The sequence below is a fragment of the Lemur catta genome, chromosome 1, assembly GCF_020740605.2.
Source record: "Lemur catta isolate mLemCat1 chromosome 1, mLemCat1.pri, whole genome shotgun sequence".
Taxonomy (NCBI): domain Eukaryota; kingdom Metazoa; phylum Chordata; class Mammalia; order Primates; family Lemuridae; genus Lemur; species Lemur catta.
Genome location: NC_059128.1, coordinates 187,652,854 through 187,669,920, shown reverse-complemented (window position 1 = coordinate 187,669,920; position 17,067 = coordinate 187,652,854). Strand labels below are relative to the sequence as shown.

General features: G+C 34.4%; 1 protein-coding gene across 1 annotated transcript in view; it reads right to left on the bottom strand.

Moving 5' to 3' along the window:
- Positions 1–713: 713 nt before the first annotated feature.
- The window catches only part of RSRC1 (arginine and serine rich coiled-coil 1), a 399,121-nt gene continuing 382,767 nt past the window's right edge, over positions 714–17,067 (bottom strand). Inside the window, exons 8-10 of the mRNA XM_045562125.1 lie at positions 8,760–8,866; positions 2,926–3,078; positions 714–2,050 (exon numbers count right to left, since the gene is read on the bottom strand). Of these exons, the coding sequence (XP_045418081.1) occupies positions 1,958–2,050; positions 2,926–3,078; positions 8,760–8,866 (353 nt within the window). The 3' untranslated portion in view covers positions 714–1,957. The remainder of the gene's footprint in view (positions 2,051–2,925; positions 3,079–8,759; positions 8,867–17,067) is intronic.

The following is a 17,067-nucleotide window of genomic DNA, read 5'->3' as shown; positions in this document are numbered from 1 at the left end:
GGGGTACTTGCAGCAGACAAATACTGGTTTTAAATATAATTAAAGTAGCCCATATTTTCACTTTCTCTCTCTCTCTCTCTCTCTCTCTCTCTCTCTCCCTCTCTCTCTCTCTCTCTCTCTCTTTCTTTCTTTCTTTTTTGAGACAGAGTCTCACTTTGTTGCCCAGGCTAGAGTGCCATGGTGTCAGCTTGGCTCACAGCAACCTCAAACTCCTGGGGTCAAGCTATCCTTCTGCCTCAGCCTCCCTAGTAGCCGGGACTACAGGCATGCACCACCATGCCCAGCTAATTTTTTCTACGTATTTTTAGTTGTCCAGCTAATTTCTTTGTATTTTTTTTTTTTTAGTACAGATGGGGACTCGCTCTTGCTCAGGCTGGTCTCAAACTCCTGAGCTCAAATGATCCTCCTGCCTTGGCCTCCCAGAGTGCTAGGATTACAGGCGTGAGCCACCGTGCCTGGCCTTCACTTTTTCATAGATAAGGAAGGTCAAGCATATTGAGAAAACTACCTAGCCCAGGTTCTCTGGAGAATCACGAGTGGCCCAAATGAAAATCCATATTCTTTTCCAGACTACTAAAATATACTTTCCAAGAGGTGACAGTACTTTTATAGTTTATAAGTTATACAAAGAATGAAATACAAAATATTTCAGAAACTATAATCCCTTTAAGTCACTAAAATTTGGTTTATCTGTATTAAAAACCACACAAACCTGAGTTAATACTGGGCACTTTTATTTATAGCTAACAAAAAAAGAACATCAGCATTTATTTGGAACAGGAAAACATGTATGTATAAAAACAAATATTTCATCATCAGTCTTTTTTCCAGACCATTTGCAATTTAGTGTAAGTTCTTTATATTTTTCATTTTCAACAGAGGTTAGAATTTTAGTTCTTGTAGAAATATAAAAAAGACAACATTAAAATGACCCATATGTTGCTAATCCTGTCTTGAGGACTTTTCATGCTTATCTTGTGTTCTGAGCTACAGTCTTCATAGAAACTATAATAAATTAGAGTGAGACTGGACAACAGAACAAAATAGCAAAGGGAAATATTCATGTCAGCTGTTAAAAACTAGTTTTATAAAGCAAGGCCTAAAAGTCCTTATCTCTAACATGTCTGGTATGGAATGCATAGTTGATTGTCATTTAGCTACTAGAGCAGGGGATTCTACAATGGTAGACAGCCCTATCAAAACAACAGTAGCGGGCTTTCTCCACAGGGAATAGTAGTTGGTTAAGTAAGACTCAAGTGGGGGCTCTTACCACTTTCCTCAGAAATGATTTCCCCATCATGGGTATTTGGCCAACTAGTTAGGTCGAGCATGAACATATGATTTCTACAAGAATGAGCTGGGATTTGCTAACATGTTTCAAAGGAGCAACCATCCCAGTGGAAGTCCATCTCAATTTATTTAAGTTTCAAGAAATTTTTTCAATAAGCATGTTATTCCTTTAAGTTTAACATGCACATTCTGCTTAGACTGTTTAGGGTGCTTTTCACTGTGCCTAAAAATTTGCAGTAAGGTAAAATAAAAGATTTAAAAATGATTTCATAGTACATAGAAGATGAAATCTCATATTTATAACATATAATTTGATCCTTATATATGCATGATTACTCAAAATTGTGTCTTTAAATGACAACATGACATTTTTTTAATTGCACTAAAAAACACTACTGTGTATCATTTATTTTAATATTGACTTTTTAATGATTAGCTTTATTAACTGCATAACATTTTCATGCATTCTTAAATTTTATACTAATTTTATTTACAATGTATGAGTTAGTTCAAATCAACAAATATTCAAGCCTATATGAGAGAAGCATGAAATGAGATTACCTTTTAATATAATCAACTAAATTCCTTTTATGAGTAAAAAGTTAATATTGGGGTTTAAAAACCTAAATTTCCAATGTTACTGTCAACTTAACCACATGTATATTTCTCAGGCTACAGGACTGCCCATTAGTCTTTCTTGTCGGAGCGCAATTAACCTCTTGAACCACTTTTCTTCAGCCTCAGCTTTCTCAACAAATAACTGAAATAAGAAGAGAAAAAGGAAAAATGTTACTGTCTGCTATTAACTTGGATCTGACCTAATATGATACAAATTACCTTTATAGAATGCATCTCTCAGTACAAGATTTGGATACGGTTTAACTTTTGACGTCTTCTTGATTAAAGACCTTCTATTTGGAATTAATAATGCTCAGAAAAGTCTTAGAGTAAAAGGGCTAACTAGCATCAGCACCATTGGTTAACAGTTTTTCACCTTGTATTCGTGTGAAGTTAATTTCCCACAACTTGTCTGAGACTGTGGAATTACACCATTTCACAGAAGACAGCAAAATATGATGTTAGTGACATGCTCACAGTCAATGAACAAACTAGAGCTAAGCCAGAATTCGAACTTTTAGTCCCAGATTTTTTAAAAAACTCTTCTCTTTGCCTATTTTTCTTAACCACAGAAAGAATACTTCTAGAAGTCAGGCAACATGAGTTGGACCATACTGGATTCAAATATATATAACAGGGCCAGCTGTCTATTTTTGGCAAGTAGGAACACAGGAAGCTGTTTCCTCCAATGATCTTCTTGGTGTCAGCACAAAAGGGCAAAAGTTTGAATTAATTTCAGTTAATTAGACTTCAACGGACATTCTTTTTTTTTTTTTTTGTCAGCATATGATGGAGGTACAAAAGTTTAGGTTACGTATATTGCCCTTGCTCCCCCCACCCCGCCCCCTGAGTCAGAGCTTCAAGAGTGTCCATCCCTAGACGGTGCGCATCGCACTCATTACGTATGTGCACACCCATCCCCTCCCCCCCCACATCTGCCCAACACCCGATTAATGTTATTCCTAAATGTGCTCTTAGGTGATGACAACAGACATTCTTAAGGCTTAAGGATCTTACATTTGGATGGGCCAGAGAATTGTCATCTTGGTACTTGATAGAAGTAGGGATGCTGCTAGCATCTATTTCTTTCTCAATACTGGGTGAATCAGCAACTGCTGTTGCTGGTCCTGAGGTTGAGGTTGCATGTTTCACTTCACTAGGTTCCACTGACTGAAAGACACAACACATATTAATTTTAACAAAATTAGAATTTTGATTTAATAATATTTCTGATTTTGAATAATAATTGTTCAGTTAGTTTCCTTTGAGATGACACCCATCTCAAAAAGAACCTTCAATACTGAATGAGAAACAATTATTTCTACAACAAACAAATACAAAAAGTTGGGGAAATGTTTATCATTTCTTATGATCAACACATTTTTCTTAAGAAATTGCTGCTTATGAGTCTATATTATTGAAATATATATATTTCATATACCAAAATTCTATTAATCAAAATAAGCTTGCAACAAATCTCTAGAATTTAGTTGGCCTCTTTAGGTATAAAAAGCAAATTCAAAGGTTACCTTATCTTTTTAAAAAAATAATGTCCTTATTGAGATAGAATTCACATACTATACAATTTACCCATTTAAAGTATATAATTCAATGGCTTTTAGCATATCCACAGAGTTCTGAAACTACTACCAAAACCAACTTTAGAACATTTTTACCATCCTTGCCAAAACTCCATACCCATTAGCAATCACTCCTATTTCTCCCAACCTTCCTAGGCAACCACCAATCTACTTTCTGTATGGATTTGCCTATTCTGGATATTTCCTACAAAAGGAATCGTACAATATGTGGTCTTTTATGACTGGTTCTTTTACTTAGCATAATGTTTTTAAGGGTCATCCGTGTTACAGTGTGCATCAGTATTTCATATTCTTTATTTCCAAATAATATTCAATTGTATGATATTTACCACATTTTATTTATCCATTCATCAGTTGATGGATTCAAAGGTTATCTTTTAAGGTTACTTAAAACATTTAAAAAATAAAAGTTTGAAAAAAGGTATGTCATATCTTTGGCAAAAAATAAAACTCTAGGATTTCTTATACCATCTTGCAAACTGAAGACACTCAATTTTCCCCACATTTACTGAGTATTCACCATGTGCCAGGGCACCGTACTAAGTGTTGGTGACCAAAGACTAATAAATCATTATTTCTGCCTTGAAGGCTCCTTAATCAGTAAAATTTACTTAGTGCTTACTCAGGTAAATTTCAATATTTTCTTCCCTGAGAAAGAAGGTTGCCAGGGAAGTGACTGATTAGCAGCAGGGTTGCAGGGATAATATAAAATGGATTAGATAAGAACCTGAAATTAAAAGGTAAAACAATAAAAAATAGATGAATGGGAGATGAATTCTACTATGTAGTCTTTTTGTACAGATATTTGTTCTATACCTATCGTTTTTCAATTTCCATTTTCTTTTGACTTATCTACTTCTGAATATCCACCTTGCTGAATGAAGCACAAAACAGATATCACTGGGAAAAATATCTAGGGAATAAGATATGTATGAATTGGTTAATTGTTTCTTAGATTAATTTGTTTTAGAATTGGAGGTCCACCTATATAACCAGTATTTATTGAGCATTACTACTTGCTAAGCACTGGGTACTCAGTAGCATGTGACATAAAGGAATGAATAAGGTGCTGATATACAGAATGATGGGGATCAGGGAGGGGACAAGATTAGGGAGGGGAAACATGTACTTTAGATTGGGTGACTAGGGACAGCATCTCTCAGGGGGTGAAATTTATGACCTGAAGAATGAGAAGGAGCTGGGCATGTGAAGAGGAAGAGGAAGAATGCTTCGGCCAGAGGAACCTTGAGTACAAAGATCCTAAGAGAGAAGAGCTTGGTGTGTTTGAAGATCAGAAACAAGGCCAGAGGAGCTGGTATACAGTGAGCAAAAGGGACAGCTGGACATTGCAGCCCAGAACTTGGGTCATTTCTTCCTTAACTGAGCCATACCACCACTCTGCTTGGGTATTACCTCCCAGCCCCATAGCCGGAAAGTGCTCCCAGGCAGAAAGCCAGGGTAATTTCGGAGCTCACTTTTTGTTTCCCTTCTCTCAAGAATCCTGCACTGCCTATTGTTCTATGCTTGAACACAATGCCTCACACATCTTGTCAAATTCTATAGTTGTTTACGGTGGGAAGGTAACCTTGGTACCAGTTATTGTGTGACAGTAGGTGGTGGAAATCTAATTAGTTCTTGAAAAAGATTTTTCTGGCTGCTGTGTGGGTCCTAGACCATAGAAATGCAAAATGAAAAACAGGAAGAACAATCAGTTGGCTACCACAATAGCTAGAGTGAGATGACAGATGAGGGTGGTGGCCGTGGAGAGTTGAGAAGAGACAAATTCCGAGCTATTTCAGAGGTGATGATGTGAAGATTCATTTTTTTTAAGGCATGTAAAATATTTTATTCAACTAAAAATACTCTAATTTTTATGCTAACAGAAGCTGGTCTGCATCCATAGGAGAGATTTATATTCTTGCGGACAAATGGGCCTTGAAGGCTAGATATCTGGGCAGTTGTCATTATGTGTTCAGGAATTCTTGCAAAGTAAGAGAAATCTATTCTACAAATTATTTTCAAGTGTGGAGATATTTATGAATACCAAATCTAACAATTAATGTTAATCGTAATGCTAATTTTTATAGACATTTAAAGACATTTACTAAATTCAATTTGGCAGCTTTCTTCTTATATTAACATTTTGAAGCCAACATTTTTTCCCTCAGGTCTCAAACATTTGTATGTCTCCCACACACTGGGCCTAGAAGGCTCACGGCCCTAAGTGATATTCTATTGACCCTTTATAAAACTGAAGACATTTAACAGTAAAGTCCAATATTCTGCATAGGGGAAAGTGGGAGGTATGCTAATCCAAGAGGGTGAGGACATGGATTTTTGGTAGTCTATATTGCCTTACAGAGACTGCATGAGCCATGTTATTTTGTGTATTGTAGCCATTCTGTGATAGGGCTTAGCAGGGGACTGGCTGTGCACGTTTAACTGCCTTGAAAAGATGCAGAGTGCTATTATTCTCGTTGCCAAAGATGTGGATCCCACTTCTTCAGATGGCACAGAAAACATTCCATTATATAAACCAAGTAATCTCATTCTGTTTTTAACTACATAGTATACTAATATTTTCCTTAAGAAGTACTTACACTCCTTTAATAAGGTGAAGCTCTCAGGTTAGGGTAAGCACGTGGAAACAATTATTTAATAATGGGTAATTTAAAAATTTGTGGAAAGAACCACTAATTGCTTCTTTATTTAAGTGAAGAAAACTATAAGAGATAAACAAAACCTCAACATGGCCACTATCAAACATCTGGCTTTGAGTAGCACTGCCACCTGGTGGTGAGGTTTGGAAAAATTATTAAATACTTTTTAAAATGCCCTTCCAAGTGTAAGAACAAAAGACCATGTTGCATAGAGTTATTTACTCTCCTTTTGAACATAAGTGGGTATGTGCCAGACATAATAATATTAAGGCTGAATAACTGACACTAAGCTTATTTTGTATAACAGTTTGAAAATAAGCTGTGTCTTAGTTTCTAAAGTTAATGATCTATCAGGGGCTATCAGATTCTCTATTCAGACAAGAGAAATATAATTTCAGAGAGTTAAACTAGCTAAGTCAATATGTGTTGCAGGAGATACAGTGCCTAGTATGTCATTGATAATAGCTACTTTTCTGGTAACAGCTCCCTAGCTTAATTAGTAGAATTAACACAGCTAAAGAAAGACTGTACCAACTGAAGGGGTGACTAGCATGAAAAGGTCTTTTTCAGAGATACGAACTTTATACCAAAGTATGAAGAACTGTTCAGGAGAAAATAATGTTGAAACTAGGGTCATGGGTAATTTATCCTTCAATCCTTGCTATGTATTAGGGATAATCCATCATATTTCTCCATGATCTGGATGAAATAGTCCTCAAGATAATTTACCTCCCTTTGCTAAGTAATCTCCTGATAAATAATTCAGCTTCTTGGGCATCCTGAATCCTTACCTTATATTGCAGACACAGACATTTTAGAATCTAGAAAGGGATATCACTTTCTAAAGTAATAAACTGTCCTTCTGTTTGATATTTCAGTAGAGTGTGAATTTATTCATTGTTAGTCCATCACTGCTCTTCTGATCATTTCAAAGTGTAGTGACTAATAAAAGTACAGTGTTAGAGGGCTAAGACTTTAGATTATTGTACATTTGCCAAGGTAAATGCCATCTCCTGAGGCTTTTTAGCAAATTCTCCTGCCGGCACCACTTCCTACCTTTCAACGCATTCTTTTTTGGAGGAGAGGCATTTAATTAAAAATAAGTTTAAAGAGAAATATCAATAATTAGTACCAAATGGGAAAAAGTTGTTTAAAAGAAAACCCAGTGTATTGACTATGGAGGAATAAGCATTTCCACAGAAAGAAAGTATTAGTTTATCATCAGAGAGTCCAATGAAAACTGAGAAGTCAGGGTGAATTTCAGAAAACAAATATTAGGAAAGTGAATTTTAAAATAAGTTACAGTAATTCTATTAGGATATATGAATGGCCTTACAATATGTAAGAGTAAGATATTAAATAAAATAGGCAATTGTATTTATAAATGTCCATTTCACAGCTTTACTTTTTTAGGCTTTGTGGTAGCAAACTATAAATCATCAAAAGAAATCAACAAAATGACAATGCAGGGACTGTGGATTATCCAAGGCATATCTAGTCCTGTGCCTGGCATGTAGCATAGGCTCAATACATTTTTCCTGAATGACTTATTTTTTAAAGTACATGGTAATTGAAAAGACTTTTATCTCACTAATAAGAAAAGAAGTGCTAATGGAAACAACAGGCCCATTTTCACCTATCAGGTCAGTAAACATGAAAAAGTCTGACAGGATTTGGTGTTAACTACAGAATGAGAGGCAGACATCTCCTTGCACTTTTAGGTGGAATTTGAATTGGTACAATGTTTTTGAAGAGTGACTTTGGGAACCTGTTAAAATAAACAATGTTAACATTTAACAAATAACTCCATCTTGAAAATTTTTTTTAAGAAGATAATAAACATGTATGTAATATCTCTGAACTTACAACTACTTAAATATCTAATATCAGTGGGAAAATAAATGAATTATGATACATTCAGCAGGCTACATCAGCAGGATATTATACAGCCATGAATACATTTACAGATGTACAGTATTTTAGAATAAGTGATAACTATAACCAAGTCTTTGTTATATGAACGTTATTAAAGAATATGTGTATTTTCTAGAATGCCTTTTCCTACCCAAGGGACATAATTCCTAAAAGTAGGCCAACTAATAAATGAAAGAATACATGAAATATTCAACAGAAATAAAATGTCAATCAAAGCTCCTTTTACTAGAGTTGAATAAGTGATAACCATCTGGGCGAAGAATGGAGATATTAGTTTTATCATTAAAGCTCTTTTCTAACTTTTCTCTAGCAAGTCACTTCAAAAAGCAGATGTATACAATTGACAAGAAAACTGTATATGTTCATGAAATGCATATTATTGTTAAAGAACCATCATGTTGACATCTTAATTTGTCTTCTTGGTGAATTCTAAAATAAAAATGACATCAGATACATTTTTACAGTATATTTTTTATATACAAGTTAAATTTGAGATAATTCTCACTGCTTAATTCTCTCTCTCTCAATAACATGTCTGACACTCTCTCTCTTTCATCTATCAGAAGCAGCACTTACATTTAAGTAAAATCCATTAATAAAGCAACTCTTCAGTTGGAACCAAAAGTTTATTCATAATTCCTGGATGAAAACTTACCTTTTTGACTTCTTTACTTGATCTGAATGACTGCTGGACAAAAGAATCACTTTCAATAGCTTCAATTTCTTTTACTCTTTTTACTTGTTCTACCAGGGTGGCTTGGTCTAAAAAAGAGGGTATAATGTCAGTGTTTTTGGTGTAGGCTTGTTAACAGCACTATACCTAAACAATGTTCTTTCTTTCTATGAAGAAATGTTACTATTATGATATTTAACTGGATGAAAAGACATTATAGATAAGCTATAACAAGAAACTTTTTCCCCTTGAGATCCATAAATACAACATTCCTACAAACTAAGACTCTTACCCCAAACCTAAACCATTGCTGAGAAGGCACTGCTATGATGATCCCAGCTAATCTGGTGGGAGGCCTCTTTTAAACTTTTATTTAACACTTTATTATGAAAATTCATATATTAATAAAAGGAGTAAGATCACAGTGAATCCTCCTGTACCCATCACTCAGCTTTTACAATCATTCAGTTTCTATTATTCTTATTATATTCAATCTATCTATCCCCACCTCAATTTTTTTGGGTGGACTTAGAGTATTTAAAAATAAATTCCTGGCTGGGTGCAGTGGCTCATGCCTGTAATCCCAACACTTTGAGCAGCTGTTGCATGAGGATTATTTGAAGCCAGGAGTTCAAGACCAGCCTGAGCAAGAGTGAGACATCATCTTTACAAAAAATAGAAAAATTAGCTGGGTGTGGGTGATGCATGCCTGTAGTTCCAGCTACTCGGAAGGCTGAGGCAGGAGGACTGCTTGAGCCCATGAGCTTTAGGTTGCAGGGAACTATGATGATGATAATGCCACTGCGCTCTAGCCTGTTTGACACAGTGAGACCCAGTCTCAAAAAAAAAAAAAAAAAAGTAAATCCCAGATCATACTATGTTACCCCTAAGTATTTATTTTAGTATGCATCTCTAAACAGATAACAATTAGAAAAAAACAACTTAACTACAATACCATTTTCACACCTAAAAATATTATTGATAACTCCTTTCATTCACATAGTCCATGTTTAATTTTCACTGATTGTTTAAAAAAAGTCTGTCTTCCTATAGTTGGTTTGTTTGAAAAAGGATCCAAACAAGGTCCACACATTGCTCGTGGTTGATAAGTATCTTAAGTCTCTTTCTTATCACTTACAATCCATCACTCTTCTCTTTCACTGCCATTTATTAATTAAGGATCTTGAATCATTTATCCTGTAAAAATTTCCACATTCTGGATCCAGCTGATTGTATCCACATGGTGTCATTTAACATGTTCCTGTATCGCCCATATTTTGTGTAAACCAGTAATTAGACCGACAGGCTTGATTATAGTTAGGTTCAATTTTTTTTGGTAAAGAACATGTCGTAGGTGGTTCTGTGCAATTCCTCTCACATCACATCGGGATGCACTTCTCCCGCTTTTATGATGTTAAGATTGCTAGGTGGGTCCACAGTGAGTTAGCCTGACCCCTTTACAAAGTTCTTCATCAATCTTTCATTCAATTAATTTATCAACATCGTTTGTTGCTTAGATCCTTTATACCATTAAAGGTTATAAAATGGTGATTTTCTAATTCTATAATTATTCCTGTATTTATTAGCTTCGATCCTGCTATAATGAAGAATGTTTCCTCATTGACTATTTGGTGACTGTGAAATGCAGCCTGTACAGGAAAGTTACAATAAATGTTTGATTCTTTCTCTTTATCAATTTTGGTTCAAAGGTGACCAAAGATGGCCATTATGAATTCATGAATATTTATATATTTAATGTACTTCAGTCCATGGTAGTAATTTTCCTATTTTGATGCTTAAATTGTTTCACCTTTGGGTAGTGGGAGTCTCTTCAAGTTGACTCCTGCATCCTTTTGACATGATCCCTAGTACTTAAGACATGATGAGATGTTCCAACATCATCTTATGCAGCTCCTGTCCCAGAACTGAAATTAGATATTTCTTCAAACAGCCCAGACTCCTTTTAGTGGGGCAATGATATTTACAGACAACAATCTGGGCACTAGTGGAATTCACTGTTCCTGGATTGTCATTGTTCCTGAAACTTTCCAGTATGTGGGATATTAAATATGTATTTTTAGAAACAAAAAAATTAATGAGTTCATGCTGATACTACCAACCAAATTAAAGATTGTAGGATTTTTAAAGTCTTTTATGTTTGCACATTGTTTCTTTCACTCTAAAAATCTTAGGACTTAATGATATGACCAAAAGTACTTATTTGGTTTTTCTAATGTGTGATTATGTATTAGTTTCAAAATAACAAGACAAATATTACTATTAATAACAAGGAGGCTTCCTTTCCTATCTTATGCCCCTAGTTCTCCCTCCAGTCCATAGGTAACCATTTTTATTAGGTTTGGGTTTATCCTTCCATTGTTTATTTCTGAAAATATAAGAGTGCATATTCTGTTCTTGCTTACACAAATTTAGCACACAACATATTCCTGTGTATAGTACCTTTTTTTTTTTACTTAATATGTCTTCACTATTACTCCATAGCAGCTTAGAGAGTTCCTCATTCTATTTTATAATTGCATCATACTCTATTTTGTAGCTTTATGGTAATTTTTTCCACTAATGCTCTATTAATGGTTAATTGAGTTATTTCTAGTTTTTTGCTTTAACAGTCCTTTAATAAACAGCTACAGGCACGTGTCATTTCATATTTTTGTATTATGTATTTTTGTATTTTAGCAGTTTCACATGCTAGCTAGGCAGAAAAAATTTAACATTATGGTTCACACCCTTGCTGTATAAATTCTTGCTCTAAGCTGATATGAATATACAGTTGAATTAGGAGCCATTTTATATTCAGCTACGGAACTTAAAAATTTGGAGACTTCATAGATAATAGCTGGATTTATTTTCTAAGAAACAACTATAAAAATGGTTTGACAACAAAGTGGAGTTATATGTATCAAAATAATTTTTATATCCCAGCAGCTCTAACCTGAAAACTTTAAATGTTTCTGTAGAGATAAATATAAAAAACATGAAGAGAAATTTGGTTTCATAAATTCAATAAAATTAGTATTGTCTGACAAAATCTTTGGCTCAACTTTTGGCTCATCACAATTTATAATTATATAGTCTTATGTGACCACCAGTTTATTTATAGGAAAGATTGCTCTTCCAAAGATGTTTGCCTGACAGCTGTAACCAGTCTTTTCTCATGTGAGAAATCATGCATGGAATGCTTGGAAGTAGCAGCCATCACAGCCAACACTCCCATTTTTGGAAGAATACATTTTCCTACATAAAAGCAGGCACTATCAGAGTGCCATGGAAGAGCAGATAGTTCCACATGCTTTAGAATAAAAGCTCCTCTGGATTTTAACATACTACTAATTGAACATGTGAAATGAAAGAAGATTCTTTGCACAGCTAATTTGTTAACACATCCCATACCAGTGGATAATTTTTAAATTAACTACATGTATAATAGTGTTAATAGAGCAGAGAAAAGTCACAATGGGTACCATTCCAGGTGATCCAACTTTAATGTAAATATGAAAACAACATTTATTTGTACAGGTCTTAATTAGTTTCAGTAGGATTATTTCCCAGCCAAAATACATTATTTATGACTTCAGGATGATGTCTCATATGTATCAATTGTTGGACTCTTTGGTTTTTTTTTCTCTAACATATTCTCTCATTTGGATTTGCAAAGCACATCATTAGTATTAAATGTCAGAGGTGAACTCACAAACAGTTACTTGATGTTTAAAGCTTGTATTTGTAGCTTTAAATTTGGAAATACAAACAGCTCCTAATACAAATAAAAGTATTACATAGAAGCCTGTTAAAGGACCAGTATACTTAACAAAATACCTTTGGAGAAATTATAAAAGAAAGAAGGAGAAAGACTGGAGAAAAACAGAACATTATCTTCAGAACTAACAAAGTGACAGGCATAGGAGAAAGCCAGTTTGCTTCACTTACAATAGGAAAATAAAGCGACACAGCTTTTATCTTTCAATGTGGGAACCATTTTATGGGTTGTGAGAGTGATATTTAAATTAAAATTTGAAAGATTCATAGGAGATTTACATTTTCAGCCTTATACTAGCTTGGCTCTATGCTGTCTGAAAAGAAACATAAAAACGTTTTAAATTACATCAGATTCAAAATTCTGATATCAGTGTTCACAAATGTATGTTTTGCATATAACCCTGTCATTTTAGGAAGCAGAATAAAATACATCAATAACATGTATCACATTGTTTTCAATTCAGTTTAAGTTACTCATGTCAACTTGTCATTTAAAAATCCTGTACCAATTTTAAGATTGGAAAAAATGTGACTTAAAACTAGTTGTTGTTTATATGCAGTGCCAAGAGGTAAAAATAAAGACAAATAATAAAGTTACTGAGAGAATCAAAATAATAGGATATTTTAAAACATTAACATGGTAAACATGAAAAAATCCATTAGCACTTGATGATTTTTTTAAATAAACACATTACTGGTAAATAAAATGACTTCCATATATTGTTAGTCAGATGTCAGTTGAAGGGATATATATTTCATAGTAAAATGAAAAATAATGGAACCAGAAAGCCAAGTCACTACATAGCACAAAAATCAATACTAACTCACTGTACGGAAAATCATTTTGTTCCTTTTGTGATGAAAAATTAAAATCAAATTTTTATTATTGTTGGTGTTATGTTATAAAATTTAGGCTCTCCTGCTACTTCAAGTTATATTATAACCAACATCACATATTATAACATTTACAGAGTTTTCTTTTAAAATATTATGAAATGGCATACAAATTTAAAATTAATAAAGATGACATGGTCCAATATAAACCTTTCATTTGAAAATATAATAAAAAAGCCCCAAAATTTGAAGTGATGGGCCTTGCTAAACAAAATAAAGGATAATTTTAGTCTATATTGCATTTATGTTTAATAGATTACAAACATAAATCAATCTTCTCTAATAGCAATGCTAGGCTGTGAACAGCAGATGGCACTATTGCCCAAGATGTGTTCACAGGATAACTGGCAACTTCAACTGATTGATTTTGAATATTAATGTTTTATGAATTTCTCCAAAGCTAAAATGCATTTTATGTTGCAAAGAATTTGGGTCAGTTGGCCCCAAAGTTACTAAGTTACTTATGTTGCTCTTCCAGGAAAAAAATTATAAACTAATTGTATTGTTACAAATACATGAATACAAAAAATTATCTTATTTTCATATTAAATTGACTCAAATTTTAATTAAGAATGGAAACATCCATGAAATTCCTTTTTATGGTGCAAGATAGATACTAAAACACCCAACCTTTGAAATGTAATGCTTTACAAGAATGAAAATAGCAAACAAAAAAGCAAACAAGCTTGTATGGTAAAGCTGGCTATTCAATAATATTTGTAAACAAACAAATCATCCTGTACTTGGGATTCTAAAGTTTTTCAGACAATTTCTCATGAAGACAAATTTTAACCACACGCAGTATTTTTTCGCTTTCAAAACAGTACATTTTAAATGTTTCTTTTAAAATGCATGCAAAGCATTCATAAGAAGAAATCCTTCCAAATTCAATGTTTTTAGGTTGTTCATAAGATCAAAATCCCTGGAAAAAATTTCCAGGACTGATATCCACAAATAATTTTTAAAATGAGAAAACTTCTTAAGTGGAATAGGGTTTGCCTATTTAGTCTTCTGGAAGCTCATGGCATAGTATCAAGCTATATATGTCAATGAGGCTCCTTAAAGTGTCTCTAATAACAACCCCCTTGGATGGGATCCAAGACAAACTCACCTTATATTAAACTGCTTACCATATCAGGAATAACTTTAATGTGACTGTACCAGTGAAGAATTTCCATTAAATATTTCCTTTAAATACTTCAATAAGTGCAAGTGAATTGGGCTAGGCTTTATTAAAAACAAAATCCACACGGACTGCCTCATTCAGCTCCTCTCACCTGGAATGCTCTCACCTTTTCTGAATCCTTCCTGTATGTAAGACCATGCCTAATGCCCACCTTTTGATGATGCCTTCCCTTGCCACCTGTGAGAAAAGGGCCTCTTCCATAATTCATTTGGCTCTTAGCATATGCTGCCTTGCACTGATTTTAATCTCTTCGTGAGTAAAAGCTTCATCTCCCCAGCTAGAGGGGACATACTTCTTTGTGTCACCTCCAGAACTTAGTAGAGTCTGCTCTATTATTTAGTAAGTAGTCAATGAACATTTGTTGAATAACTGAAAATCAAAGGGCATTAAAATAACCGTTAAAAAATAAAACTTCATGGGGGAAAATATCAAATTATAAGAAGTTTTTGTAACTTAAAAAATTAAAAGTCTTTAAGTGGTTAGTTTTAAGGGCTCTGGGTTCAGGCTATCTGGGTTAAACCCTGTCTCAGCTACCTATTAGCTGTGTGGCTTTGGACAAGTGGCTCAAGCTGTTTTGGCTTAAGTTTTCTCATCTGTGACATGGGGATAATAATATCCTAAACATCATAAGATGATTGGGAGACTACCACCCTCCTTTCTTTCTTCCCTTCCTCTCCTCCTCTTTTCAAATATTTGAGCACATTCAATGTACCAGCATTGTTCCATATTAGTGTGGAACAATGAATACGAAATGAGTAAGAGTTTCTTCCCTTATTAGGCTTGAGTTTTAATGGGGGAGATGAATAATAAAAAAGTAAATAAACTATAATATAAAAGAAAATAGACAAGGGTAAGGGGGTAGGAAGAAGGAAGGGGAACTATTTCAGAACGGGTAGCCAGGGAAGAATCCCCGACATGGTGATACTTCGACAAGAAAGATGTGAAGGAGCAAGCCATGACAATCTGGGAGATGACACCTGTGCTCAGCACAGGGCTAAGGAAGCTTTAAAAGCACTTAATAAATGAACTGTTACTAGGAACAGTTCAAAAGTGCTAATTTAATACTAGTACTAAAGACATGTAAGTTGGCTAAAAAGTTTGTATGTAAACCTCTACATTTCTGACAGTATGGTTCAAAGTTGGCAACATTTTGGAGTCCAGCCAGAGGTAGTAACTGGCTTTAGTGCATACACCTTGTGGTATACCTGTGGTGTGGCAGGACTGTGAAAATGACCAGAAGAGGGGACAGGGAATGGAAGCGGAGGAGGACAGGCCTGTGCGTATCTCTGAGAAGACACAAAGGCCCAGCTGAATGTTATCCCCAGGACACCAGAGCCCACTCGGCTCACTGAATGCTGTGGGCCGCGTGGGAAGCAGTATTTTGCTGACACATGGTTACCCTGGCTCCAGTGAGTAAAAAGATGGGAGGTTCTGTCACTTACTAACAAATGAATGTCTTAAAACATGAACTACCCAAAATGGTAGTTATGTGATAGAAACCATGTTTTAAAGCAGACGTGTTTTAGTCTAATGTCTGCATATCTGCAGAAATCTTTGTTTTGATAGTCAATATTTGTAATACCTTTCCAGTGGGGAAGGTCATAGAGGCTAACTTTTCATTTAAATTATTGTTTAAAAGGTCAGATGAGCTATTCTGGTAGCAGAAGTAGTAACAGCAGCAGCAACAGAAACTTAAATTTAAAGCACTGCCCTGAGTGCTTCACGTGGATTACCTCATTTAACTACTGTGAGAGATAATACTGTTATTTTCATTGTAAAGATGAAAAACTGAGGCTGATAAATAACCTGGCCAAGGTCACACGGCTAGATGGTGGTGGAGCTGGGATCCTGAATTGTGATCCATTGTATTTATTTATTTATTACGCAAATAAATTCTATACCCACTCCTGCCAAGCAACACATTTTTTCTCCCATCCCATCTATTTACTGAAATAATAAATGTTCTTGGTATTGTTCTGATTTTGCATTTTAATGTTTATTTATTCAGTAAAAGACAATTTGTAAAGGAGGTATCATTTATATTATCTTATTCCTCTGGTATTATCTTGAGCTAGATTACAGACATATTTTCAAAATCTTTCGTATTTGAAAATAGTTTTTAGAGAATTATATATATCACATTCCACAAACATTTATAAATGAATAAAAAAATAGTTTCTACAAAACCTAGCATTTTTCCCCTCAAGCCTGCTAACAATCTAAGTAGGAAATTGTCACTTTAGAGTTGTTTTTTATTTACTGTGCAGCAATTGTTACCAAAAACTAGAATGGTTTCTGTGAAAACCAACAACCACTATGTAGTCCAACAACACAGACTATTGCCTTATGCTTATTGCAAATGTAGTCAACATGGGTAGTTAAATCCACTTTAACGGAGTGGTAAGAAATAATAATTCCAGCAAAACTAAAGGT